We start from the raw sequence: 27,839 nt of genomic DNA, 5'->3' as shown, positions 1-27,839 counted from the left end.
GGGAATCTCAGAGATCTCAGAGGAGAGAGAGAGAGCTGACTTGTGAGTCTCAAATCAATCAGGTCTTTTTTTTCCTCTTCTCTCACTCGCTGCAATTTTTGCCGACATCATTGGGTAAGCTCTCTCTCTCTCTCTCTCTCTCTCTCTCTCTCTCTCTCTCTCTCTCTCTCTCTCTCTCTCTCTCTCTCTCTCTCTCTCTCTCTCTCTCTCTTCCACATTTATTCTGTCCACTGCTTGCATCAAGTCAGCTCTTGCTTTCCTCTCCTCTCCTTCACTCCACCAGGATATTTCCTCCTCCTCTCTCCATATCCGAACACATTCCTGTTTTTCTGCCCTGCTTTTCCTTCATATCTCCTGGAATGTGGCACTCTTTGGCTTTCACTCTCTGTGGGATCTCCGCTTTGATTCAGGGTAGGTTCCTCACTATGTTCACATGTACATAAATCTGTGTGTGTATGAAACAATTATTCAGGAAAAAGATGTAGACTTGAACGCAGGTGCACATTTAAGAGAAAGCAGCTTATAATCTTGTTTTGTTTTTGGTTCTAGCTTATGTGTGCTCTGTAAACCGGTTTACCTTTTGGCTGCCTCGTGCCCCCAGATGTTTCAAGGTTTTTTTTTTAACCACTGTTGCGGTCAAGAGAGAGAGATTGAGGGGGAATCAGATTCTACCAGAGAGAACAAGAAGGAGAATGAGACAAAATTGCTTTGCCATGAAGAATTAGAAGCTGCAATCATAAATTGCACCTTCTCCCCCCCTCTCTCTCTCTCTCTCTCTCTCTCTCTTTCATTCCTCTAAATTCATGAGTACATGAGACTGCATGGAGGTGACGGAGGCACAGAATGCATTTGTAGATTCAGTTCTCCGGCTGTTTTTATGGACATGTTGCTGCAGTGGAGTAGAAAGACTAAAGAGGGAGTGTGTGTGTGTGTGTGTGTGTGTGTTGCCATGGAAAGCCTCTCTCTATTTTTTCATTCTTTCCCTCTCTATTCACATGTCGGTCATAAAGCAGAACTTTTATTTGGGTTGTCAATCTCACACCAGGTCATTTGGATTAATTTCACGTACATTCTCTTACTGTAATATGTAATTCTCTTCATAATTTTTTTAAATGTCACATCACAGAATAATTATGGATCTTCATGTTTTCACAGTTGCTGAAGATGAAGTGTTTTGATAGAAATAATAATAATGGATCTGCATGTTTTCACAGTTGCTGAAGATGAAGTGTTTTGATAGAAATAATAATAATGGATCTTCATGTTTTCATAGTTGCTGAAGATGAAGTGTTTTGATAGAAATTACGTTTCTGGGTATAGGATTCTGAGCTGACTTTAAAAAAAAATTCTAAATTTACTTTAGCTTTAAACCTTCACTTAACAGAAAGATGTCTGGTATTCATTTTAGTAATGTTGCTTCTATTTAAACGCACTGTAGGCAAGTAAAATAAATCAATATAAACTAAATTGCATGCAAGAGACAGTCTTTGCATTTGAAAATGAAATGCATTTTTTCTTATTTTTGACTACTATAAAAACGTTTTTCAAGAAGGATACTTGTAAGTTTTATAATTGTTTCTCAAAGTTATGCAGTATCAACCTGACATTTTAATGCTATATTATTAAATAATATTCATTTAAATGTTATTTAAAAAAATAATCAGTATAATAAAGTCTGTCAGATCCCAAACAGAACATTTGCTTCATATATATGCATTTGCTGTGTTTTAAAAACTTAATTTTTTTAACAGATATTTCTTTTATTCGTTCTGCTTCCTACAAACAACATATCAATGCAACTCATATGATCAGTTTGTGCCTGTGAGTGAGTGATTATCTATAGTTTATATTATATTATATTATATTATATATAGTTCAAAATATACAATTTGAAAGATATTCGAAAGCAATAAATACCTCCCCTTAAATGTTTCAGTGTGGATCTTTCTGGTTTTTGATTAAGAAAACCATGTAATATAATTCCCAGAGAAAAGGTTATAGATATAGAGTCATTGACATGGTGAAGGAACATTTTAACTATTAAATTGAATTATCCTTGAATATAAATAATTTATTGGGTCTAATTACCCTTCTTGATTGAGTGTCAAGTTATTGGTGAACACGTGGCCCTTACTGAAATTACACATTTGATGTTTTGATTAAAGAGTAAGAGGTTCAAATGTGTAGGTAGGGAGGCATTTTGTTTTTGTTTAATTCTGTCAATCACTGTAAGGGTATACAGCTGCTTATCTCACTCCTGTAAACAATGCTTATGGCATCCCTCCACCTTTATTTCTATTTATTTCTAAACCCTAGTAATTATGCAGCCAAGGTTTTTTTTGGATTGTGTCGAGTCTCATGCCCTGTAGATGCTGTAGGGAAAACCTGTCATATGCTGCTTGATACGTTTGGTTAACAACACAGAATCGCCCTGAAGGATTATTCATGTCAGTAATGCTACAAGCACTATATTATGCGTTCATTGCTGCTAGTGGTCATAGTCAGTTGAGAATGCCTGTGGGAATCTATTAATATTAAATCTGTTGTTATTGCTGGGGGCTGGTACTGCTTTTCAAGTGTGAATGAGAGTAATAAATTCAAGAGCGGGTCCATTCTTGCTTTTAACCTTAAGATAAATGTATTCTCTTCCATTCAGTCATACCTTATCCTTATCCACACATGCCATGCTCATACAGACTCTTCACACTGCTTTTTAACCTCTTTTCTTGGGATATATTAGGCAGAAATAATTTAATTTTTAAAATCTGTCTGTCAGATTGATATATAGATGGATGGTTTTATATACTGTATATATATATATATATATATATATAGATAGATAGATAGATAGATAGATAGATAGATAGATAGAAAGATAGATAGATAGATAGATGTGTGTATATATATTGAAAGATTGATGGATATATAGATAGATACATCTGTCATCATACTAAGTGTCTCTCTGCGTGTGTCTTGGCTCAGTAAACTGATGTCTTGATTTGAAGTGTCTGTTCTGGGTGGTACAGTACATTCATGTCTTTCTGTCAGTGTCAGTGCAAGGTCCATACCAGCGGACCCTGTTGAAAAACCTCCTGAAGGATTATAACCCCATGGAGAGGCCTATTGCCAACGACTCTCAACCTCTCACTGTCTTTCTGTCTATGAGCTTGATACAGATCATGGATGTGGTAAGTCACTTTTTTCTCTCATTTTTTCTAATTGTCTTCCTGGGTTATGGAGTATGGCTATCTGGTATGAAAGGCAAGGTGTATTTTATCTAGTTCCTCTGGTCTTGTAGAAATTCATATGCAATATACTTCTCAAATGCTATGCATGCTGCTTTCTGAATCTGTCTGAAATTACATTTTTATCTGGTTCTAGATGTTTCATGAAAGTCTTTATCCGTTTGTTTCACCTTGTTTACCCTTTTCTTGTCATCACCAACATATTGATGTTATTTGTCTAAAATATGTTTTGAATGTGGCTAGAGCTGAAAACCCAGAAGTGACTTTGCCACTAGTTTGATTTTACTCCCTAAGTGGTGTTTATAGTTGTCATTTTGTGACATTCATCATTAAGCCCACAATGGATTTTAAACTCACTCTAAATATTTTTGCTCATACAGGATGAGAAAAATCAAGTACTGACCTCCAATATCTGGCTTAACATGGTAAGCCACGTCTTAGTATACTTTTGTATTTACATAGATAAAAGACCTGGTGTATTATCAATATATCTATCAATGACATCAGTTGATCTAGGGTCAGTACAAGTTATGATCAGTTGATTGCATTTGTGGCATGATGTTATTATAAACCCCCAAAAAATGTGTTCAAAATTTGGACAAAATTCAATTAGTCCTCCCTTTTCTTTAAATAAGCAAAATCTGGGTAACAGATAATCTGGGTAAGGCACTTACAAAGGAAAGTGAATGAGACCAATAATCACGTCACAAAACGAATCACTTACTATTCTTTTCTATTACAACTTTGTTGACATGACAATATTAATGTGAAAAAATCTGTAAAAATCAAGCGCAGTGTCAGTTCTGGCAGGTCACGTTAGTCAAGCTCGCATCAGCTGACTCTCAGCTGATCCACGTCTACCTATAGGAATACGATGCCTATCACTGTATACATACAAGCTCCTTCAGTATTATCAACAGCTATAGTTTTTCTCAGGCGGTAATTACCCTCCTCCATCCCCAGCTCCTCTCATCAGTCATGATTTGGCATTCTGATTACCCCTGAATCAGACTAAAATTCTCCAATTCTGTTGTACATTAAAATTAATTAATGATTTATGCAATACATTCATCTAGGTTCTGTTCTGTTTACCCTAAGAGGGGTTATTGCTGCTCTCCGTGCTCTTATCAATGCTAGGCTGTATGGAAGTGCAGGGAGTTCTTGCCCAGAACAGAACAAAACCGCCAATCCTAACTGTATGCTAATTGTCAACCGTATTTGACGATAGTGGTCCTGACAGAAATGATTTCAACAGCTTTAAATCTCAAATAACACACATTTTAACAGGTTTTATGAAAGTACTAAACATTTTACACTTCTGCATTCAATTCCATTGTAAGTGAGTCACTGTAAGCTTGATTTTTTTTTTAAAGCCCACAAGTCAAAAAATTTTTTTGTGGTAACCAACATTACGCCACTATGAAATCTGGCCTTCTAAAGCATACTAATTTAGAACATGTACGTGTGTTGAAACGGTTCTTTCTCTATATATCTTTTAGCACTGGTATGATCATTACCTTCAGTGGAACCAATCTGAATACCCAGGTGTCAAAAACCTTCGCTTTACCACAGACCAAGTCTGGACACCGGACATCCTGCTGTATAATAGGTATATAAGCATTTATATTTATGAAACCAGACTTTTCAGTAGTATTGCATTGAATAGTATTATTATTCCCCTGTAAGTTTTTTGTTTTCCTCTAGGGATCTTTTACAGGATATACATTATTTTCATCTTTGTCTTGTATCTGAATACTTCTCATTTGTAAGTCGGTTTGGGGAAATAAGTGTTTGGCTAAATGAAAACAAGTATATGGTACGTCCCTCAAAGAGATATGCAGTAAACGATCTGAAACCCAGTATTTACAGTGATCATGCAGGCAGACACTTAAGAATAAGAAAAAAATCCTTCTGTGAAATGATATACATTCAACTGCAACATCAAAAATGTGAACCTGCGTGTGCATGGGTAAAGAATCCTTGGCAATCAGAATCAGCAGACGTAGGTTTGTGCGCGTGTGATTGAGAATTGCGGTATTGGAGCCATAATTCAAACTGTGAAGCTAAACAGAAGAGCAACTACAGATCAATGAACTGAAAATTTGGTCCTTGGGCAAAAGCAGATCGTTTAGTCGAAGAGCTGGTGTCCAAACAGCCTATTATCATCCTTCGCTGTAGACTTTCTGTTTTTTTTTAACTCAGAGCTGATTCACATGGGAGCTTGCTGCTTAGTTGTACATTAAATTTAAGCATGGCCTCAAGCTAATTTTTGAAAGGCACATTATTCATTCATACCTAGTTATAACCTTATGAACCTTTTCTCATATTTGCTTTCCACTTTGAGTTAATCAAAGCCCTAAATCTGATGACTACCTAAATTTGCATCAAGATTTTGTCCTTACTGTGTCTGACTGTTAATTGTGTCTTTGTCTGTCGTTATTGAATGTAAACATTGATGTTTGTTTAGTGCTCAATGGTTCAAATCTGTCTTTCCTGATCCCTGCATTCCCTCCTCCTCTCCCCAATAATTTCCTGTCCTTTCCATACTGTTTGTATTAATGTAACATAAAAATGCTAAATATTAAACCTAAATGTCTAAAATATTCATCTTGTCTTCATTTGCAGTGCAGATGACAAGTTTGACTCCACCTTCAAGTCGAATATTGTAGTGAACTCCAGTGGCTACTGCAACTGGTTGCCTCCAGGTCAGTGTGAACGCTTATTCTTAAGGTTTATGTCGCATTTAATGATAAAAGCAATAGTAAGCTGCGGTTCATAACACAAAAACACCAGTGGCATTCAAAGTGAAGCGTTAGGCTATAAAATGATTTTTGCATGGAAATGAACATTGAAAGGAATTCGAAAAGGTCATCTTGTTAATGGGAAGTGCAACAGTTAAAGCACACATGAATATTGCCGGTAGAAGTGCAGTTATACAGATGAAAAGACGTTTTTTGAAGCCGTTTAAGTATTAAAGAGTTCTCTGCATACCGAGTATGGAAATCAAAGAAACCTCTTTCATGTTCCATTGTAAATGATGGTTCATGGGTCATCAATTTATAGATTTGCACATCAGAAACAGGGACGTTTATGGTGCAAAAGGAAATAGGGAGTTCATGAATTATGTTACAGCTACTTTATTTCCTCTGAGGGCAGTAGTGCTTATATGCATTGCAAATGCATATTACGTTTATTTTTGGAAAACTGAATGAGAACGAAAATCTCCCTTTGATGAAAATATATGCATTGTGTGTATAAATACAGGCTGAAGCAATGACATGGTTTCTCCAGTCACGCGATTCTTCAGCTCGTGTCTGTGAAGAAAAACATCTTTTTTTCTCTCTCTTGCACGCACATGCAGAATCATACACAACAACTCACTCAGCAATGAAGCTGGAGTCTTTAAATAACCCTCAGAGTCACTGCAGATGCAAACACATTCGCTATCACAAGCAGATCGTGCCCCAATGGCTCGTATTTGCTGCTCATGCTGATTTCATTGCAATTTAGCGCTGCTTTTCTCTTCCTTGCATTAAAGCAATCCAGTCCCTCAGTATCAAACAGAAATCAAATGCCTTTTTGAAGTCAAGTCAGGCAGAGAGATGAGGAGAGGAAAAGACAAACATAAATAGAGAGAGAAAGTCTCACATCTTGTGTTCAGAAATATGTTTATTCACTTTTGGCTTGTGGGTGTGAACAGATTTTGGTAATCCAGTGATTTGGACCGATGCCAAAGAACACACACAGAGACAAATTCTGATGCAAAATAAAGCTTTGCTTATTTGCTGCAACTGTTCAGGCGACTGTGTCAGTCAGTGATGTTATACACATGGATGGTGATGAGAACACACTTACAATGAAAGGTGTTACAGCATCTGCAAATCTACCACATATTTATACATTTAAATATAGTGAACTCATTGTCATGTTTTAGAAACCAGTTTGAGATGATTTAAGTTTAGTGACATAGCGTGTTATCCTGCTGAAAGTAGCCACCAGAAGATGGATACACTGTGGTCATAAAGGGATGGACATGGTCAGCAATAATACTTAGTCAGGCTGCGCTGTTTAAATGAGGTTCAATTGGTACTAAGGGGCCCAAAGTGTGCCCATTTTTTTGGGGCCCAAAAAAATATCCCCCATACCATTACACCACCAGCAGTCTAAAGCGTTGATAAAAGGCAGGATGGATCCATGCTTTCCTATTGTTTATGCCAAATTCTGACCCTACTGAATGTACAGCAGAAATCAAAACTCATCAGACCTGGCAAGGTTTTCCCAATCTTCTATTAATTCTGACGAGCCCTTGTGAATTGTAGCCTCCGTTACTTGTTCTTAGCTGACAGGAGTGGCAACTGGTGTGTCTTCTGCTGCTGTAGCACATCTGCTTCAAGGTTTGATGTGTTGTGCGTTCAGAAATGCTCTTCTGCAAACCTTGGTTGTAACAACGATAATTTAGTTACTGTTGCCTTTCTATCAGCTCGAACCAGTCTGCCCATTCTCCTCTGACCTCTGGCACCAACAAGGCATTTTCACCCACAGAACTCCTGCACACTGGATATTTTCAGTTTTTCGGACCATTCTCCATAAACCCTAAAGGAAATCCTATGAATTACTCAGAACAGCCCGTCTGGCACCAGCAAACATGCCACGTCCAAATACACTTAAATAACCTTTCTTCCTCATTCCGATGCGAATCGTCTTGACAATTTCTACATGCCTAAATGCATTGAGTTGCTGCCATGTGATTGGCGGATTAGATATTTGCATTAACAAACAGTTGAACAGGTGTACCTAATATAAATATATATATATACACACAGGAATAATTTCTCATATTTAGTTTTCACTTTAATCAAAGCCATAAATCGCAATTAATTTTGTCGAGGTGTGGCTGATAACACTTTAGAATACTGTTCCGTCATTAATGAGTAACTACACAGTAACAAATGAGTAACGCAATTTTTAACACTCTAGTAACTACTATTAACTAACAAAGAACTCTTGGGCCGTATTCACAAAACAACTTGCCGATTTAGTAGAAACTCTTAAAAATGGCGGAGGGATGCAGAGAACTGTCGAGGTAACTAGGTGAGTCGGCTCTTGGCTGTGTATATATACATCCTCTCAAGCTGATTAGATAGAGCGTTTGAACATGCTCCTCTCGAACTTTGATTGTAAAACATAATTTGTTGATTGAATTCTGCAATCTCTTGAGATGCAGACATGTTAGAGGCTGACAATTAGCTGAACATATACTAGTTTAATTAGTGACACTTAGCTTACATTTTAAAATCTTTATTTGAATATGGCAACATTTTTATTTTAAAATCTGTATTTGAATATGGCAACATTTTTATTTTAAAATCTGTATTTGAATATGGCAACATGATACCTCTACAATATTTATATTACTGACAGAGACTCCTCCCCCATCAGCCAATCACTGTGGTCATAGTTGGTAAGCGTGTTTACATCATCCATAGCAACGAGGTCAACCCTGCCCTTACTCTTAGCTTAAGACATCTTTCTATTCCTTAGTAAAAGTTGGTCTCAGCAGCTTTGGGAATAGGTTTTATGAGAAAACTCTTAACTAAGATCTTTTACTGCCGTTTAGGAGAGCTCTTAGTGGTAAGATAAAATGTTTTGTAAATACGGCGCCTGATTAACAAACTAGTAAGTAATAGCGCTCAGTTAAATGTGGTAGTTCACTAATCAATAACTACTATTTTGTCATACATGCCCGATGACTACTAAGAACTACTATATACAGGTTCATAATTAATGTAAATAATGCATATTTAATTTTAAAGTGAAGATCATGGTAACCCACTAGTAATGACTCAAGTATTACCAAATCCTTCAGAAGGAATTATTTGGATCAGTATTCTAAAGTGAAAAGCATGATAACTCCGTAGTGATTACTGAAGTCATTGTAAACTGAAGTCTTTGTAAGGTTTTGGATAGTAATTGCTTCCGAAGGATTTGGTAACAATCATTACAAGAAGCTTACCTTGATCATCACTTAAGAATACTGATCCAAATAATTAGTAGTTCCTTTAGAAGGATTTGGCAATACTACTAATGGTACTAATTGGGAATACTTACTAGTGGGTTATCATGACCGTAACATTGGAATTAATTATACATTATGCATTATTCACATTAACTATAAAACCTATAGTCCTCTGGGAGGTATGAAAAAATTGTAGTTATTGATTAGCTAATAGTGAAGTGCGACTTTCAACCTGGCACTATTATTTATTAATTCATTAATCAAAGTTTCTTGTTAGTTAATACTAGAGTGTTAATATTGTGTTACTCATTTGTTCCTGTGTAGTTATTTCTTAATGATAGATCAGTATTCTAAAGTGTTACCGTGTGGCTTAGTGGCTATTGAAGGCTTGTGATTCAAATTGCAGCAAAAAATATATGTATTTTTGCTTAATTGTCATGCAGATAATGAAAACAAAATCCTGCAAGAAAAAGATCTCTGCATTTTTGCAACTTTTTAGTTCTTTTTTTCTGACTTAAAAAAAAGAAGATTTTCTTTCTTTTTAAATTTGGGCTGAAATGTGAACTGAACATGTTCTTGAAAGGTTTCATGATTTCTCAGTACTCTGATTTTGAATGATATGAACACAGCTGCTATAAGTGTGCACTGAATTAGAGACTCATTTAGAAGGATCTGCAATGTGTGATGACAGCAGAGTTATTTTCCGAGTAGATCACTCTAGTCTAATATTGACTCATGCACATTTTGCTGGAATTCCTGTTGATACTGACAGGATATGCCCTGTAGGGCTGATGACTCACATTTTTCTGACAGATTTAAAGCAAACTACCGTCCCTGCATGTGTGTATTACACATAGTTGGGATGTGTTTTTGGTGCATTTTGTGTATTTTTGCCAAAAAAAAAAAAAGGGTTTGATCATGTTTTGGTTCTGTATCTTTGTTAATCTCAGAGAAATTAAAATGGGTAGTTGAGATTAAAATTAAAATCACCCAACCCCCCATCACACTCACACACACACACACACACACACACACACACACACACACACACACACACACACACACACACACACACACACACACACACACACACACACACACACACACACACACACACACACACACACACACACACACACACACACACACACACACACACACACACACACACACACACACACAAAATGTAGTGTTTCCATGTTTTATGGGGACTTTCCATAGACATAATGATTTTTATACTGTACAAACTGTATATTCTATTCCCTTACAGTAACCCTACCCCTAAACCTACCCATCACAGAAAACTTTCTGCATTTTTACATTTTTAATTTTGTCCCCATAAGGTAGGGTTTCCCAGGCCACACACACACACAAAAAAAAAAGTGGTGGAGACCAGTGAAATACGTAAAAATACATGCATATCATATATCATATATTGTATATCTGCCTGAATCATAACATTTTTTAGCATGCACCGACTGCTTCACTCAGCTAGAGGTTTCTGCTCTTCCCTGCTTCATCTCATTCAATATTTTTCTGCATATGTACTGCTTGCCCCATGCCTCTCATCTGAAGAATCCATTTAACGGGAGTGGGTTTGCTAGCTGACTAGCCGTTGTTATTGATTAGCTTTTAGGATTAGTCACCTGGTTCCCTGGAGTAGAAGTCGTCGACATGGAAAAGAAAGGCAACAAAAATCCAGCGGAGATCTAAGGTGTTTAGACTGAGCTGTGTTTAAGTCCTGTATCGATTTAGATTTAGACTGATTTGAAAAAAATTACCATTGTGCTCTTGAGTGTACTGTAAACTGCGCTGGATACGATTTCTAATGATCTAAATGTCAAGGTACCAGAGGGTCCAGTTAGCAAATTCAAAAGCGTGTGTCAGTCAAAGTGCTGAGTAATTCTAAGTGGAATGATATTTGTGGATGTGAAACCTTAAAAAATACAATACTGGCTAATTTTTATAAGTGAGTCGCACACTGGCCACCTCCACTAAGTTTCACTGTCAGCGGGTAGGCATATTTTAGTTTGTGCCTACTACACTGTCTTTTTTTTTCCAGAAGAAGAAATAATCTTCTTGCAAATGTATTAGGACTGGAATTGGATCTTAGCCACATTGAAGACCCCCAGTTTCATAAGTAGGCCTAAATGTAATTAGTGACGCTTTATAAGGCAAATTGCTCATACTTATAGGGTTAGGGATTTAAATAGAAATACTAGATATTAAACTTTGCCATTTAAATCGAGACTTTATGCAGTTTGTTGAGAAGAGTTGTGCTTTTACTTATCGAAGCAATGTTTTTCAACCAAGCTGAAAATAGGTAAACATTTTTTTTAAGCCATAGCCAGGGATGACAGTATCATAGCAAATGGGTAGTTGACATGAACTACTGACTTTTCTTGTCATGTGAAACATATACATTTTTTGTTGGCTCATCTTTTCCCCATATCTAGAACAAGCTATTTGCTCTCGTCCTTTCTTTGGTAGGAAGTGATGAAGTTTGTGGCTTACGATTGTGGTATGATCAGACCAAGCAAGTAGTTTATTTTTTTGGAAGCCCAAACTGGGAATTGAGTTGCTGGGACCATTTTCAGAAGACTTTTCTGGTCTTCATCTGTACCAGAGATTAAAGGGAAACTTGTGTCTCATATCAGAGGCCCAGTACAGAGATGAATTATTTAGGAACTTTCTGAAGCAGTGTAAATCAGTTTGAAGAGATTTGTGGATGGGGTCAGTACAGCAGAACATAATGTATGGCCTGAAAAATGTCACTTTCTTTTGGGAGATCAATATTTCATTTATTTGAATGTAGTCCCTTAACTGTTTTCTTTTTTTCTCTCAGATCTGGAATCTAATTTTCAAACGCAATGAATTTATCAAAGTAAGGGGAAGAACTTTTTTTTTTTTTTTTACATTTGAAATGCACTTGTCTTTTGAATTACTTATACAATCCTGAGGCGTTTTCTAAGGCAAACAAACATCACTATTACTGTTGCTCATTTGAACAAACTAAGCCTAAGTATTAAACTTCTGTTTACCCTCAATTCGTGCGACAGGCATGAATGATACCTACTGGTACACGAGTGATATGTGCTATTAGTTTGGTAAATGATTGAAATCAGGATGAGCTCTTTTTAGGGCCATTAATTAACCACCTAGCAATCACTCGAAACACCTTCGCAATTGAAAAGTGTACGTGCTGCAGCTTGCAGTTGTTCTTCAATAATCTCACTGAAGCACAAGTCTTGTTCACTTACACATCTGTGGTGATTCTGTCCTTATGTTTTCTAATATGTTTGCTCCCTGAGAATCACTGTAAAAGGTTGATGGCGTGCTGTTCTGTGAAAATTTGCAGGATTGTTCAATCAGTGTTCGGAGGCAACATAAGCCCTATTGAGCTTCCCTTTTCAGACTTCTGTTCCATCTCAAGTGTGATTTCTTCAATAAATATCTAAGTGTATGATTAGGAAGCTCTTTGAGGTGGTGGATTCGACTGCTGTGCGGTATAAAACAAATTACACTCATTATCTCATCCATGTCTGTCATTATTCTCATTTTCAGGGTTCAAAATGGCCTATTTGCAAGCTGTTGGAAACAATAATGAGTTTATCTGGCTATATTGCAGTATTTAAACTTGAGCGATTCTATTTAGTTAGTGATATGATTCATCTAGCTGGTGTCTTTGTGTGTGTGTGTAATAATAATGAGAGTGTCAGCCTGGGTATTCGTACTGTGCATAAAGGTCTTTATGTAATGGTGTTTTTTACGGCTCCGCCGTTTCTGAATTTGTATCTTTTAACTGTCTGGTTTTACTCGAGTGAAAAGGTCAATTGGATTTAATTTGAAGTTGGCTGTTGCAATACGGCGCTGATGAAGAGACAGTGTGGTATTTTGAAAACAGTACATTCTTCAGGCAGTTTCCATGCTAACTCTGGATCAGAATGAAAAGCATAAATATTTTTTTCTCTTATTTCTTCACTTCATTACAGGTATCTTCATGAGCACTTGCAACGTGGATGTACGCTGGTTTCCGTTTGACATCCAGAAGTGCGAGCTTAAATTTGGCTCGTGGACGTTTGACGGATGGCTGCTCGACCTCCAGATGAATGAGGCTGATATCTCTGGCTACATGCCCAATGGAGAATGGGACCTTGTGGGTGAGTAGGTTCAGACAACATCTCCTGTAAACTTCTCACGATCAAGCAAACATAACGCCTACAGGCAGATGTGTGCTTTGTGTTGCTGTAGTAACTGGCAGTGACTCAGGCAGTGAGAGATCAGTTTGGCAGCCGCATGTTTAAATGGTTAAAATGCATTCTGCAAAAAGTAAAAATGTTTTAAGTAGAGCTCACAGGCCTGAGAATAACTCTTATCACCTATATAGAACAGGAATCTGGTTTAGAATTGAAAAAGAAAATCTCCAGCCCTTCTTGTTAAATTCATGTCCATTCATATTCATTCATAGTCCATCCGACGAGGCTGTTAGTATTCAAATGAATGTAATTAAATTGTGTGGATAAGAGGAAGCGGACTGGAAAAAAATCTTGCACTGCACAATTCTGTCTCTCACGGACCCTCTTCTGACTTGCTTCAATTCGCTATTTTGCTTCTGTCTTGCTGTTCACGTCTGTAATATCATGCCAGTCACACTCTTGAACTCTTCCACGTTTACTCGATACTAAAAAGAACAAAAAACATTACAAACCGTATTGAATTAAAACCAGCTCATGGTAGTAATTAAAACCGGAGGTCAGACTTGTTTATATATGATCATTAGCTTGTCCAAACTGGTTTAGGTAGTTAATTTGCTTGATCACAGCCATTATAGCTGAGCTCAACCTGTGACTTGTTGCAAAAACTGCTTAGACTAGTCTCTCTCATCTCTCTCAAGACTCATTATAACTTTTTAAAATGTAGATTGGTTTAGTTTGAATCCAAAAAGTAAGGCAGTTTGCTCTTGGTTAACTGCTAGTTGGCCAGACTAGTTCTTAAGTCACAGTCTGAAAATAGCGGTTGTGTTTATGGAACCGGCCCCTGGTTAAAGCAGGCAGGTAGTTCACCTTGGCTAAGCTGCAAGTTGGTTAACCATGCTTACTTTAAATGAATAGTTCACCCAAAAATGAAACTTCTGTCAGTTACTCAACACCATGTTGTTCACCACCACAGAGTTTTTTTTCTCTTCTATGGATCATAAAAGATGCATTTTTGAAGAAAATCCTTGCTGGTTGTTTTCAAGTTATGAAATGGACAACATTAATGACAAAACGCGCCATTGGTTCTTTCGTCTCTCGTGACCAAACATAATAGATGTCAAATCTGATGCAGCATATCTAATAGCATCTTATTTCAGTCTCTTTCTTTCTTTTAGTTGTTCCCCCCTATAGTTTTGGTTTCCTACTTTCCTTTCACGTTCTTGAGAGGCTATAGAGGACGTTATACAAAAGTTTTGAGGAGCTCTCTAATGATGTTCATACAAAAGCATGATGCTCAGTCTCATAAGAACTTGCCTCTGGCTTGCCTCTTGCCTCTGTTGATTAGGATGTTTTTTCCCCCCAGTAGATCAAAGGTGGAAGAGCAGCATCGGCCGCTCTTGAGGACAACAGCATCTCTTTGAACATGTTTTTTTTTTATATATACCTTCATCATTATATATTTCTTCTTCTCCTCACATGCTGTGTCTAATCAGGTGTGCCTGGCTCAAGAAGCGAGCTGTACTATGACTGCTGTAAGGAACCATATCCAGATGTGACATTTGTGGTGACCATGCGTAGACGGACGCTCTACTACGCCTTGAACCTTCTCGTTCCCTGTGTCCTCCTTTCATCCATGACCTTGCTTATCTTCCTACTGCCTGCCGACTCCGGAGAGAAGATCTCACTAGGTATTAAGAAAGAAAGAGATTATCTACATATTATTTAAATAAACATGATTGATTTGGAAGAAGAAGGGTGTATAGGTTTGCATATTTGGCATATTTCAATGCAACAGAAAAATTATTCCACAGCCTTGCCAAGGTCTAGTCACAGAACAGAGAGCTGGAACATGCGAAAGAAAATGGAGGGTGCTCATTTCAATGATATCTCCTGATTGTGTCATGTCAAATGAACTCTTGGTTCACATCAAGGGGGTTTATACATGTCCCCCCCCCCCCCACTCTCTGTCAAGAGACCTTTACCATCAAAAAGCATACAGTTCAAAGAAGAAAAAAACTGTCATCAGAGATGGTATGGAAGGAACCTTAGATACGATTGTCAGGAAATGTAAAGAGGCGTGAACTGAAGGGTATTCAAAATGTATTTAAGTGGAGAAGCAAAAGACAGAAGCTTATAGCAACCAAAGAGAAAGGAAATTAGGCAGTTTCCTCACTTCAAGAATGCGTATCACTGCAAGCACGATGAAGGGAAGTGCTTTGCTGTACACTCATATGGCCAATTAATCTATTGATGTAATTAAAGCAGGGACGAGTCGATGTGTGCAAGAGAGAAAGCGAAAGAATGCATTACACTTTCCAGGAATCAGGCCTGCAATATTGAAAAATCTTTGATGAAAAAGTGTCAGAACATTTAGGATAGACCTAAAAAAAAGTTCATACATCATTTTTAATATATGCTTTATGTTTAAGAAGTCCACTCAAACATGAAAATTCTGTCATCATTTACTCACCCTCATGTTTTTCCAAATCTGACTTTCTTCTGTGGAACATCGTTATATGGACAAAAAAATACAATGAAAGTCAATGGGTACCAAAACCACTTGGTTACCAACATTCTTTAATATATCATCTTTTATGTTACACAGAAGAAAGAAAGAAAGTCCTCTACCTCAAATTGAAAGGGAGTTTTAGTGATACTTCTTTTAAAAAACGCAATGTTAATTTAATGAAATTATATTTATTATTTTGCTTTTATACACCAGTTCAATAAACAAGAAGTTAACTTTGAATAACTTACATTTTTGAAGCGATATTGGCAGTTATTTTTTTCTATTCTTGCTCTGCCAATGGAAACATTTCCAAACAATGAATGAATCTGTGTTTTTGAACAAATCGGATGAGTGAATGATTCAATGACTCACTCATCCTCGTCACTAATGCACAAGCTGTTAGTGAGTGATACAAACAGCGAAAGCTCCAATAATTGCAGTTAATTAATCAGCATATCATGAAATTAATCAGCATATCATGGAATTAATTTGTTTAAAATTTTAATGGTAGCCCTGATTTAAAGCCAAGAGTGTTTTGTTGTTGTTGATGAATTCAGTTAGTCTCATTGGTGACAATTTTATTGAGGTTTCATTATGCCAAGATAGCACTTATAAATCTGATCAAAAACATATGTAAGAGGAAGGAGGTTGCGTGAGAGAGATCGGAAGCAGATTTAAACAGCAGATAGAGATGAATGGATTGTGTGTGTGGTGAGAGAGGAGGAAGAGATGGATAGCAGCTGGAGAGGGAGGGAGATGACTTGAACTGAACTAAAGAGCGATTGAGGAAGAGAAATGGCCTGATGTAATTCACTTTATGTATCACTCCATCAAACCCTGCACTGCCGTCTAATCAGATCCAATCAAATTCTGTCAAGATGAGTTACATCCAATAAGAAGCTGTGTTTGGGCATCTTATGAAGTGCCAATGTCGTACATAACTAGAGAGGCTGTATAACTATGCATTTATTTTAGTGGTCAGCTGATATTGATTTTTCAGTGTTAGATGCTGATATCTAGACTCCAGGGTTGGAGATTTAATGCCTACTATATATATATAATGTATATATACAAATGTAAATATATACTATACTGCCATTAGAAGATTTGGAAACACTATTTTTATGTTTCTGATTATCTAATGTTGTAGACATGTTTTATTGTAAATAAGAGATAGCCTACAGAAACTAGCTTAAATAAACATTCATTTCATACATTTTAATGAACTCAATTAAAGAAAAGAAACTATAAATGTTTACCAATTAATCAGCTTAGACCTACATATCAGTAAACAATTAATGTCTTAGCAGTTGTGTAGAATGCATTATATGCAATGACATGTATGTTTCATAAAGTTCATTTCTTTTTGTTTTATACATTCACAGGTATTACTGTGCTGCTCTCATTAACAGTCTTCATGTTGTTGGTGGCAGAGATCATGCCAGCAACCTCAGACTCCATCCCGCTAATAGGTAAAGCATGCATGTCCATTTTTTTGCATATTTTAACATATTTTTAATGCACATATTTTTCCTCTGAATTTTATACAGTATATTTTAGAATGTCTGCCCCACTTAGTTCATTTGCAAATAAAAACACCGGGCTTTGAATATTTTAGTCTTTATGCGAGTCTTTGAACTTAATGTTATGTAAAATTTAGTGCACAAGGATGTATAGTTTGTGTGTGCTCAGATCCACACACTGCACCACTGAATAATAAATTGATCGCTATTCTGTATCATGGCCAAAAGCCCCAGTCTTGGCAACCGTATGCTTGGCTTCTCATAGTAATTTGCACCATGAATCGTAAAAGATTGTTAACTGGAAATGATGGGCAGGTCAGGAGAGAGAAGCAGGAGAAACATAAAAATGAAACAGAACTAGACATAGAGATGATCCTCCATGAAAAAAAAAAAAAAGCAATTCACCCCACATTCTCTTTTCCCACCCTCTGGTTTATAGGCCCTCAGAAGCCGCAAAGATGTAATCTTCAGAAATGCGTTTGCTGGAAGAGTGTTCACCCACCATGCTTTGTCTCTCCTGTCTGCTTCCCCCTCTCCTTTATGATTGAGTTTTTATGGTTCACTCATCTGTTCCTCATTCTCCCTTTCTTCCCTGCGCCACTCTTTACATTTGCCCTGGTTTTTGCTTGTATGACGGGATGATAAAAAGTTATTCTGCTAAGAGAGTAATAAATGAAAGGTTATGCATACCATATTCTCTTCCTTTCTCTCTTTGTCTCTCTCTTAGGGCAGTATTTTGCCAGTATAATGATCATTGTTGGAATGTCAGTTATTGCGACTGTGGTTGTGCTCCAATATCACCATCATGACCCCAATGGAGGGAACATGCCAAAATGGGTATGTCTACTCACACACAAACACATACATACACTGTGCCTGAATTCACAAATGCTTTTTTCCCTTTAAGCAAGCAACAATGTCTCACATGTCAGTTGCACTGAAAGCAGTAATTTACTTATTCAATGATAATAGAGATAAAGCCAACAGAAGGGGACTAAATGAGTAATTGGATGCAGATGGATATAGATCTGCAATCTGTCTGCGCTGATGAATGACCGTATTTGATCGTATTCTGCAAGCCAATTAGCAGCTCAGCTGATGTGCCCCGGTCCCGCTGATCGAACCCCATTCACTTACAAAGCCAAATGCAACAACAAGAGGAAGCTGACAGGTGTATTTCCTCAAAGGAGACTAACATCAATTCTGCATCAAAACTAGATTTTTACATGTTTCTGAAGAAAATGTGTGTGGTCTCAAGGGCCTATATGCACCTACCGTTTAAAAGTTTGGGGTCGGTAGATTTTTTAGATGTTTTTGAAAATGTCTCACATCAGTTTGATTTAAAACAGTGAAATATTATTACAATATAAAATAACTGTTGTCTATTTTAATATATTTTAAAATGTACTTAAGTCCTTTGATAGCAAAGCTGATTTTTCAGCAGCTGTTACTCCAGTCCCTCCTGCGTAACATGATTCTCCAGATATCATAATAATATGCAAATTTGATGCTTAAGAAACATTTCTAATGTTGTACTGCTTAATATTTTTGTGGACACCATTTTACTTTTTTTCAGGATTGCAGGATGAACAGAGAGTTCAAAAGAACAGCATTTGTTTTAAAAATAAATATTTTGCAACATCTTTAATGTCACTTTCATGGCTCGTTTCCACCGAGCGGTACGGTACAGTACAGTACAAAGTCAAAGTTTATTTATAAAGCACTTCTTAAAAACAGCAAGTGTCGAGAATGTTTTCTTCGCACGAGAATGGTGTCGATCGCTACTTTCAGGCATACACCACGAGTATCAAGTAAGGGTACTGTTGCCATTGGAAACGCAAGCCGTATTAAGGTTTACCGTCCCGAATCGTACTGTACTGTACTGTACCGGTCGGTGGAAACGAGCCATTAGGAAAAAAAAATCTTACTAATCCCAAACTCCCCAAAAATCTATGGAATTATTCCAGCAACAGACAAAAATTGCATGCCTCATTGCTTAGGAAAGTAATAGCACATCCTTTGCCACACGAGTTGAGGATTAATACTGAAGGTTAGAGGTTTATTTAAACCCTAACTCAAGATATGAGCAATAATAATAGTGATGCGCTTTCCATAGCATAACATCCTAGGATCCTCTCCTTGGATTAGCTTTTAACAACATTCACACCTAATGCTCGGCATGTGTAGTTATTGAAAATGTCCATCAGGACTTTCTTTGAAAAACCTGGAAAAAGCAATGCTTATATAACGCAATGGTTGTAATCTTACGATGTAGAGTACTAAAAGAGATACAGTTCAGAAGAAGATGCTAAAAAGGAAGGCTAAGGTGGATACTGATCGGGGAAAGATGTTTTTGCAACACTTGTCAAACACTCAAGGGCTTCTAGAATTGTATTTATAGAAGAAAATAAAAGAGAAACTCATTAAAGACTGTCTAGACTAGAGTGTTAGTAATACCTGTTCTTTCATTACATATATTCTGTAAGGTCTTTAATACTGCACTAGTGACACTAATTTTGTTTATGTAGCCAAACACATTGGGTGATCCTTTAATACACCAAAATATGTGTGAAGATGCCAAAGAAGGACCTAGTTGCTTAAACTGCAGTTTTTCCGCAAATGATAGCAGTGCCATCCCCTCTAGTCGTACATTTTGCCATGCTTTATGCATCTCCTTGGCCAGGACTTGGCAGTACAACTGAATAATTCCAGCTTGTCACCTCTTTATCTCTCTCTGTGTCATAGTCCTTGCTGTCATATTTTGCTGTTTTACAACAACTTTCTGTCCAAAACTTCTCTTCTCTTGACTCAGCAGACGCTATACATGGATTTTCTTTATTTTTTGCGCAGACTGTGCTGTATCCTTTTGTTTAGACTGTACGTGTAGAGCACATGCAATATATAGTTAAAAATGGCTTGGCGCACTGCTGTGAAATGCATGCTCTCTCATACATGCATAAAATTGCCAGCTTACATTTTGCTGGAGGGGATTTTACTTTTAATATTCAAAACTAATGTTGTTTAATGAGAAAACAGGAAATGGGGGAAATCTGATTTGGTTTTAAAAGTTGGTACCATAGGGGAATAAGTAAGATTGGAGATTTATAGAAAGACAATATTCTTTTAGCTTGAGGGAAAAAATGTGGTATCTCCCAATCTCATTTTTTAAAAATATCTCCAATTACACAGTTTTATTAATTCAGCATTGAATAAATAATCCTTACAGTATCCACAACAATGCAACTAGTAGCATTAAGAAATCCATATGGTAGATGGCTTTTATTTTATTTATCATCAATTTTAATGCGTTAAAGTATGCGTTCATTTTGACAGCACTAATAAATATATAAGAAAATGTGTTGCATGTTTGGATTTATTGTATATTTTTTTACTTAATACACAAAGGTGTGTAAAATGTTTATACAACACCATTGCCCATTCTCTTTTACACATTTCTCCCTCTTCATCTCCCTTCTTTTAGGTTCAGGTAGTTTTGCTCCAGTGGGTGGCCTGGTTTTTACGCATGAAGCGTCCAGGTGAGGGCGAAGACCCTGAGCGGCCTCCTTGTGCCCCCCACTTACGACGTTGCTCTTCAGGTTCCCAGAGCGGCAGCCTGCCAAACGCACCCGGTTCCGCCTCTGCAGATCTCCATCACCACCACACGTCCTCAACGCTCCACCCGCTTCATCCTCAGAGCCTCCTTCAGGCCGCCGCTGCCGTTGGGCACACCCACCATCTCCACAACCAGACCAACAGCGGCAACAACAACGGCAATCTGCTCTACATCGGATTCTCCAGCCTGGATGAAGCTTCGCCGCCATCCTTGCTCACCGAGTCCATGCAGAGAAACAGCATGTCAGGCGTCCCGCGGTCTGCGGTGGTGTCGCCCCCAGCGGTAGGCTCCAGTCCGCCACCCCACCTGCCCTCACAGTTCTGCAGCCCTCCACCTCCTCCCACTCCCAATCTGGAGGCAACGGGATGTCCGAGCACGGTGTCCGGTGGTGGTGGAGGCTGTTCTTGCTCGGGGACTAGCGGCGGAGGAGACCCACAGCTTCAGGCTATTTTAGAAGAGGTGCGCTTTGTTGCAGATAGGTTTCGCGGACAGGACGAGAACGAAAGCGTGGCCGAACAGTGGAAGTTTGCTGCAGCTGTAATTGACAGACTTTGTCTGGTAGCGTTCAGCGTTTTCAACATCATCTGCACCATCTCCATTCTTATGTCGGCACCTAACTTTGTGGAGGCAGTTTCTAAGGACTTCATCTGATTGCTGTGTCGAAAGTGAACGTGCATTCGGGAAACTTGGGTTTGACCGTAATTGGGAAGTATCCTTCTCCTCAAAACAGTGACTCAGCTTTTTTTCCCCAAGACTGTGATTGGAATAATGCAGGATCCCAAGGTCTGAATTGAGAATGCTTCTGATTGGCTGATGTCCTGGAGATTTAAGGCCCATTCAGAGATCTCAGACTGAACTTTGTTGTTGGAACGCTAACGACCTTCACCGAAAGGTGTTTGTAAATGACAAAGGGGTTGGTTCGATATATGGTAAAATGTTTGGCTATGGAATGAATGAAAAACGAAACATAAAAAAGTGAAAATACTGCTTAATGACCTTTCAACTGTGTCAAACGCCTCATAACCCGACATGAACCTCTGAGGAATGGCCAGTCGTGTTACTCAAACTTGTGTGACATTGTACATCTAACATCCAGCACAGTACAAAACTTCTCTATGATGTCAAAATATATTTTGGTAACATTCATCCATGAGTAGGCGAGTAGAGAGGGAGGGAAAGAGCAGACGAGACAGAGACTAATATTGATACTAGTGGCAGACGTGCAGTGAATGGCTTGTATGAACCCAGATCAAAAATTCTCTTCTTAAAAAATGAAAAAGGCTCTTGTTTCAAGGACAGATGAGAGATTTGGAGAACTGCTGGAGGGTTTGAGTGGTTCAGTTAATGGAGAGATACAGAAGAAGTGAGAGATGGAATACCCTCATGACGTGAACAGAGATATAGACCGATGGAGAGATTAGGGCCTCACAGGAACACGAGGCATGAGCAGAACACGGGTAATGAAAGACAAAATGAGACAGAGTGTATTAGAGAAAGAGACACAGTCAGCGCAAAACGAAAGAAGGATGGGCTGAAGAAGTAGATCAGACAAGTGGATAAGAAAATGAAAGAGTGATAGGGGAATTAGAGAGGGATGGACAGAAACAGACAGAGAAGGCGGTCGGTGGTAAGTGAGACTCAGCAACATTTACTGGCAAAAGAAAAAGTATGGCTTCACTGTTGGAAAGAAATAGCACATCATGCCCCAAAAAGCCAAACAGTGTGAGCATCTGTCACTAAACAGATAAGAGAAAAACACAATGCAGAAAGGAAGTAGGGGAGAGTGTGGGAAGAAAGAGTGATAATCCCCTGAGACATACTGGAGAAATGGCACAAAGACAGTGGAGAGATGGTTAGAATCTTATATCTCCCTTCCTCTTTCCCATCATCTCTGTGAAATGACAGACAGTGTGAGGTGATCTCAAACAGCAGAGATGATCTTCTGCATATCTAAGTGGGTGCAGAGCCACAACCATAGTCACTGTGCCCTGATTCTCTACTGTCACTTAAAGATGCAGTAAGCAATAAAAAAATAAATAAAAAAACGCTGTTGAAAAGTGGATCGGACTGAGAACCAAAACACACTTTTAGGCAATTAGCAGTAAGGGGCGAATACACGCATGATGGGGGTGGAGAGAGAGCACAGTGTGTAAGACAATGACTATAGAAAGAGAGAAATGGCAGAGAAAACACAATAAAGGAAAAGGGCAGGGGAATTTAACTTTAAAAAGAAGGGTTACAATCAGGCAAGAGGAAGGACCCACATTCATATCGGAGAAGCTTGGAGAGACCTAAGCAGGAAGGCCTGAAAACGGAAGCAGAGGTTGCTTTATTTCTTCTTGATACGTGAGTAACGTTGGTTTTGCTGTGTTTCACAGAACTAAGATATGCTGTCTTTTGTTGAATATACAAACAGTGGTCATCATCTTCGCTGGTTTGTTCATTTGCATTAATATTATTATTATACGCCTGGAATGTCTATACCTAATCCACCGTCCGTTTCAAGCATTGGTGCCCAAAGTGTGTCCGAAAAGTGAGATAACATACTCCTAATATATGTTTTTTTCTTTTGGTTCCCTTTTAGTGATCGCTATAACCTGTTCATGAAAACATTCTGTTTTTTAGGATGGAAGGGTTGACTTTGCCATCGGAGGAGTAGAAGAGCTAAATTACAATTAGACATTTGACCTGAATTATCATAGTAACACAAATTTCTTTAACTTATTATTGACATCTGGGTGGCAGGCACATCGGCAGATTCCACCATAGTCTTTGCATGTGTTGCATAGCGTGTACGTGAGTGTGGTGGTGGAGGCATCAAGTTAGGGGTGTGATTTTTTTGGTGATTTCAGATATCAACAGCATTTACCAGAAATCGCTTGCTGCACCTTTAAAATAATATGAGGTAAATCTGTTCTTGCTTGTTACACATACAGTGTCCTACAAATGTTTGGAAATGTCTTGGGTAAAATGGGGGTTTGCACAATATTAGCATAAATCTTGGTAATTTTGGGATTTTGAAAAAATGAAAAGATTTTCAGAATGAATCTTCATATCTGATGACATACCTGATTTTCAAAGTTCGTCTTCAGTAATAATAGACAATGACACTTGTCACTGATAATCTAAAAGGAAAGGTCAGCTTTAAATATATTTGCAGTGAATGCATATGAATGTCATGTCAAGACTACAATATTAGACTCGATAATTATAATAATTGGCCTTATTATAACACAATTTAGCTTATCCAATTAAGCTGGAAAACACACTCTCATCCCCTTCGAATCATCTGTAGCAATGACGCAAAATGACTTTTATCTACACCGGAAATTTTAATGCGTAAGAACGGAAAAAAAAGGTCATGTGCGTGCACAACAAGTTTATTTTGTGTACGCGAAAGTCCTCATATGTTTTGTTTTTGCAAAGGTCCCTTTAGGGGCTCCTTAGATTTAGGATTCACAAATTTGTGTTTGTATGATTCCTAAACGTTATGATTCACAAATTCATTTATATGTGCATTACATGTTTTTAAAACCAAACTTCAGTGCATGCCAGTGAATTTAGAACCGGTGAAAACCACTGCAATAATGTCACCACAGACAGTAACATATTGTGGGCCCAGATCCGGCCGTGTGGAATCCATGTGTACCAGATGTGGGCCGGATCTAGGCCGACACTATGTTGCTGTCTGGGACTAGAGCTACCGCAAATATAATTGTCATTTTTGCCTTGATGACATTGCTTAAAAGAAAGCGGTTATGTCATAAAAGTTTTTTTTAGCAAATATTTAGTAAATATTCAGTCTCAGCAACTGACCAGTTCATAAGATATGAGATGAGAATGATGAGATGAGTAAATATACGCACATTCGTTAACATACATACGCATCATGGTACTGATGCCTTTACATGCTTTTTCCTGTTGATCAAAATATCAAAATTTCATTCGGGTCGAGCCCAATCAGATAAATTGATGTCAATGTGGTTATAAATGGATTCTTTGGGTGCATGTAAACATAGCTATTGTGTGACTTTTGGATTTATACAGGTCAACACAAACTCTAAAAAACATATCAGTAAATAATATATTAAAATGGCTATATGTAATTCAGAAACCCTTGTTATTAGCGACACCAGTGGATGTTAACTGAACTACAGACAGAAACTTGCATTTTTGCACACTTAACGTACAAGAGAATGAACATGATTCAAGGCCCCCATAGTCACGATTTTCATTCATAGCTTAGAAGTAAAAAGAAGTTGGAAATACCTTTGTAGCGATATACTGTTAATGAGCATATTGAGGCTATCCACGCTGCTGAGAGCGACGCTTAGATGAATATGTAAATATGTGCCGCGTGCTTTCCTCTCAATAACAAAATAAATACACAATAAATATGACAACGGTGAGAAAACAGGAGTTAAGAAAGCATCCGATGATAGTGATGTGGATATGTTTGGACAAGCTCTGCAATTCACCGGCATCATGTCAAAACATGTAATAAAAATTACACTTATGATAGTTTGATTCTAATGTATATTTGACACTATAGATGCAGCTATGTGAAACTATAGTTGGAATTAATCCATTTTGTATGCATGACACATTGACATTACAGTACAGATTATCTCTATCGAGAGTCTCCTGAATTAATTTCATGTGTTATTGAATTGAAGAAAGGTTCTATGGAGTGCCATCCTTTGGATTTCCCTGAAGGCCTTCATATAAAAATCAATCTACATGCTTTCATAGACAAAGTCTGGGAAGGTCTCGTTTTTTAAGTTTCGGTATGAGGTGTTCACACATTGGCGATACAAAAAGTGATTAATTCATGAAAATTCGTACATAAAGCCCCTTTAAAGAATTCAGAATATCATTGATCTGTTTTTAACTCTTCAAAAAATTAACCTTGGCCAGTTTCATCCAGTAATCAGGCATCACAGTCTGTCTGTATTTATTTCCATTGTTATGTAATCAAAAAGAAAATCATTGTTGGTTTTAAAAATAATTGCAAGATAATATAATGCTTTGATGCCAAAAAATGATTGAGAAATATTTCTACTGATTTTGCTAAAAACAACAACCTTAGGGGTTGTTCAAACCGAATATGTTTTTGCGATCCACTATGCTGCTTTTCCACTGGTTTTTCTATGTTAACGCGCTGGACGGATGTGTTTGACCTTTGCACTCGCGCATTTTTAGAATGCTGTGTCCATTTAAAATGTCAACTTTAAAAAAAAAAATTGCGTCTCTAGAATGTACGTTTTAAAACGCAAAAAATGCTATCTCTGTTAATGGTCCCTTGGGGTGTTTTGAAACTTTTGGAGGGCACTGTATGTGGGCAAGGTGACTCAAGAAGGTCCCCGGATCGAGTCCAGACTGAGCCAGGAGGCCTTTTTGTATGGAGTTTGCATGTTCTCCCTGTGTCTGCGTGGACTTCCTCCGGATGCTCTAGTTTCTCCCACAATCCAAAAACAATCAGGATAGGTGGATTTAATTGTCCGTAGGTGTGAATGAGAGTACAGATGTCTCTGTGTCAACCCTGTGATGGACTGGCCATCTCTCCAGGGTTTCATCAGCCTGTGGCCATAGGTTCCAGCACAGGGGTTAAAAACCAAGTAAGCAGTTTAGAGAAACAATGGATGTATGAACATAAGGCAGAATATTACTATTAGCTATAAGCTTTTAGTTGTTTGTCAATATTTTTTGACTATATTTACAACTTGACTATATTGCCATTACAAAGCTGGGAAGAACCAGGATATTATTTAATATAACTCTGATTGTGTTTGGCTGAAAGAAGAAAGTCATATACGCCTAAGATGTCTTGAGGGTGAGTAAATTATGGGATAATTTTCATTTTTGCGTGAACTATCCCTTTAGAGCTGTTTTTAATTTCTGAAGCACCAAACAGAACTGAAAAAATAGACTGTTTCCAAACAGGTTTCTTGAACATGTAAAGGGGTCCAAACTCTGCCATTGTTTGGGCAAACAAGTAGGCCTAATGGGTTTGAGTAAAACCCATACCATTAAGCCAGTCTTGATATTTAAGAGTGCTCAGCAAATGCATTTCAAAGTTAGCCCAAAGTTAGCACATACTAATTTTGGTCAAAATTATGTTTAAATAAAAATCTGGTTTAATCAATTTAGCTTCTTTAGCTCAAATCATGCTAAATGTATTTTTTTCCCCCCCAAGATTAATCAATCGGGAGATGCCTCTAAAAAAGTGATTGGCTGTTTTAACTGTGAGGTAAGAGTCATTGTGAGTAGGCTACGTTCACACTGTCAGTCAAAATCCGATTTTTGTGCATATCCAATAGAAATCCGATCAGATTTATTTAGTGTGAACGGCAAAATATCACATGAAATGTGAATTTTACAAATCCGTTTCAAGCTACGTACATCCATATGTGGTTTGAAATCCTACTCAAATTACATTTCTGAAAATCCGTTTCAGTCTGACCGCTCTGATCGTATTTTGCGTGGTTTGTGTTACTTTCTCACGCCACGTAAACCATAAACGTCATACGTGAAAGAGAATATGCTGAAAGTCGCTGCCGAAACAATGCTGTGTTAAAGCAAAGTGCCAGACGAGCAGAAAATGACAATATAACGGATAAAAATGTTAAAACCGGCGGAGCTACAGCACGAAATAAAGCCACGTATATATCAACCCCCTACGGTTCTGTCGCTTATCATATTCATATTGTAAAAAAAAAGAAAAAAAAGAAAGAAAA

General features: G+C 37.7%; 1 protein-coding gene across 4 annotated transcripts; it reads left to right on the top strand.

Annotated features, from left to right (window-relative positions):
• On the top strand, positions 1 to 27,839 carry chrna11 (cholinergic receptor, nicotinic, alpha 11). 4 transcript variants are annotated; one of them, XM_077195169.1, is made up of 11 exons: positions 1 to 114; positions 284 to 411; positions 3,049 to 3,188; positions 3,626 to 3,670; positions 4,745 to 4,854; positions 5,871 to 5,950; positions 13,254 to 13,421; positions 14,951 to 15,145; positions 17,352 to 17,438; positions 18,217 to 18,326; positions 20,971 to 27,839. In XM_077195169.1, exons 2-11 carry the CDS (start codon positions 360 to 362, stop codon positions 21,751 to 21,753), a joined length of 1,770 nt encoding a protein of 589 aa, XP_077051284.1. In that variant the 5' UTR covers positions 1 to 114; positions 284 to 359; the 3' UTR covers positions 21,754 to 27,839. The 4 variants fall into 4 exon arrangements, with proteins under 4 accessions (XP_077051284.1, XP_077051285.1, XP_077051286.1 ...); XM_077195170.1 differs by lacking the exon at positions 3,626 to 3,670; XM_077195171.1 differs by lacking the exon at positions 284 to 411 and having other exon boundaries at positions 6 to 114.

This window comes from Siphateles boraxobius, unplaced genomic scaffold (genome assembly GCF_051911475.1).
Source record: "Siphateles boraxobius isolate OS27281-9 unplaced genomic scaffold, OSU_SipBor_1 33, whole genome shotgun sequence".
NCBI classification, from domain to species: domain Eukaryota; kingdom Metazoa; phylum Chordata; class Actinopteri; order Cypriniformes; family Leuciscidae; genus Siphateles; species Siphateles boraxobius.
Note: the sequence above shows the minus strand (reverse complement) of the source record. Positions and strands in the feature narration are given on the sequence as shown.

Bases quoted from the DNA above. Each gene is read 5' to 3' on its own strand.
- chrna11 (XM_077195169.1), top strand. From the start codon at position 360: ATGTGGCACTCTTTGGCTTTCACTCTCTGTGGGATCTCCGCTTTGATT. The intron at 15,146-17,351 runs GTATTAAGAAAG...ATACATTCACAG, and splicing joins CGGAGAGAAGATCTCACTAG to GTATTACTGTGCTGCTCTCA. The intron at 17,439-18,216 runs GTAAAGCATGCA...TCTCTCTCTTAG, and splicing joins AGACTCCATCCCGCTAATAG to GGCAGTATTTTGCCAGTATA.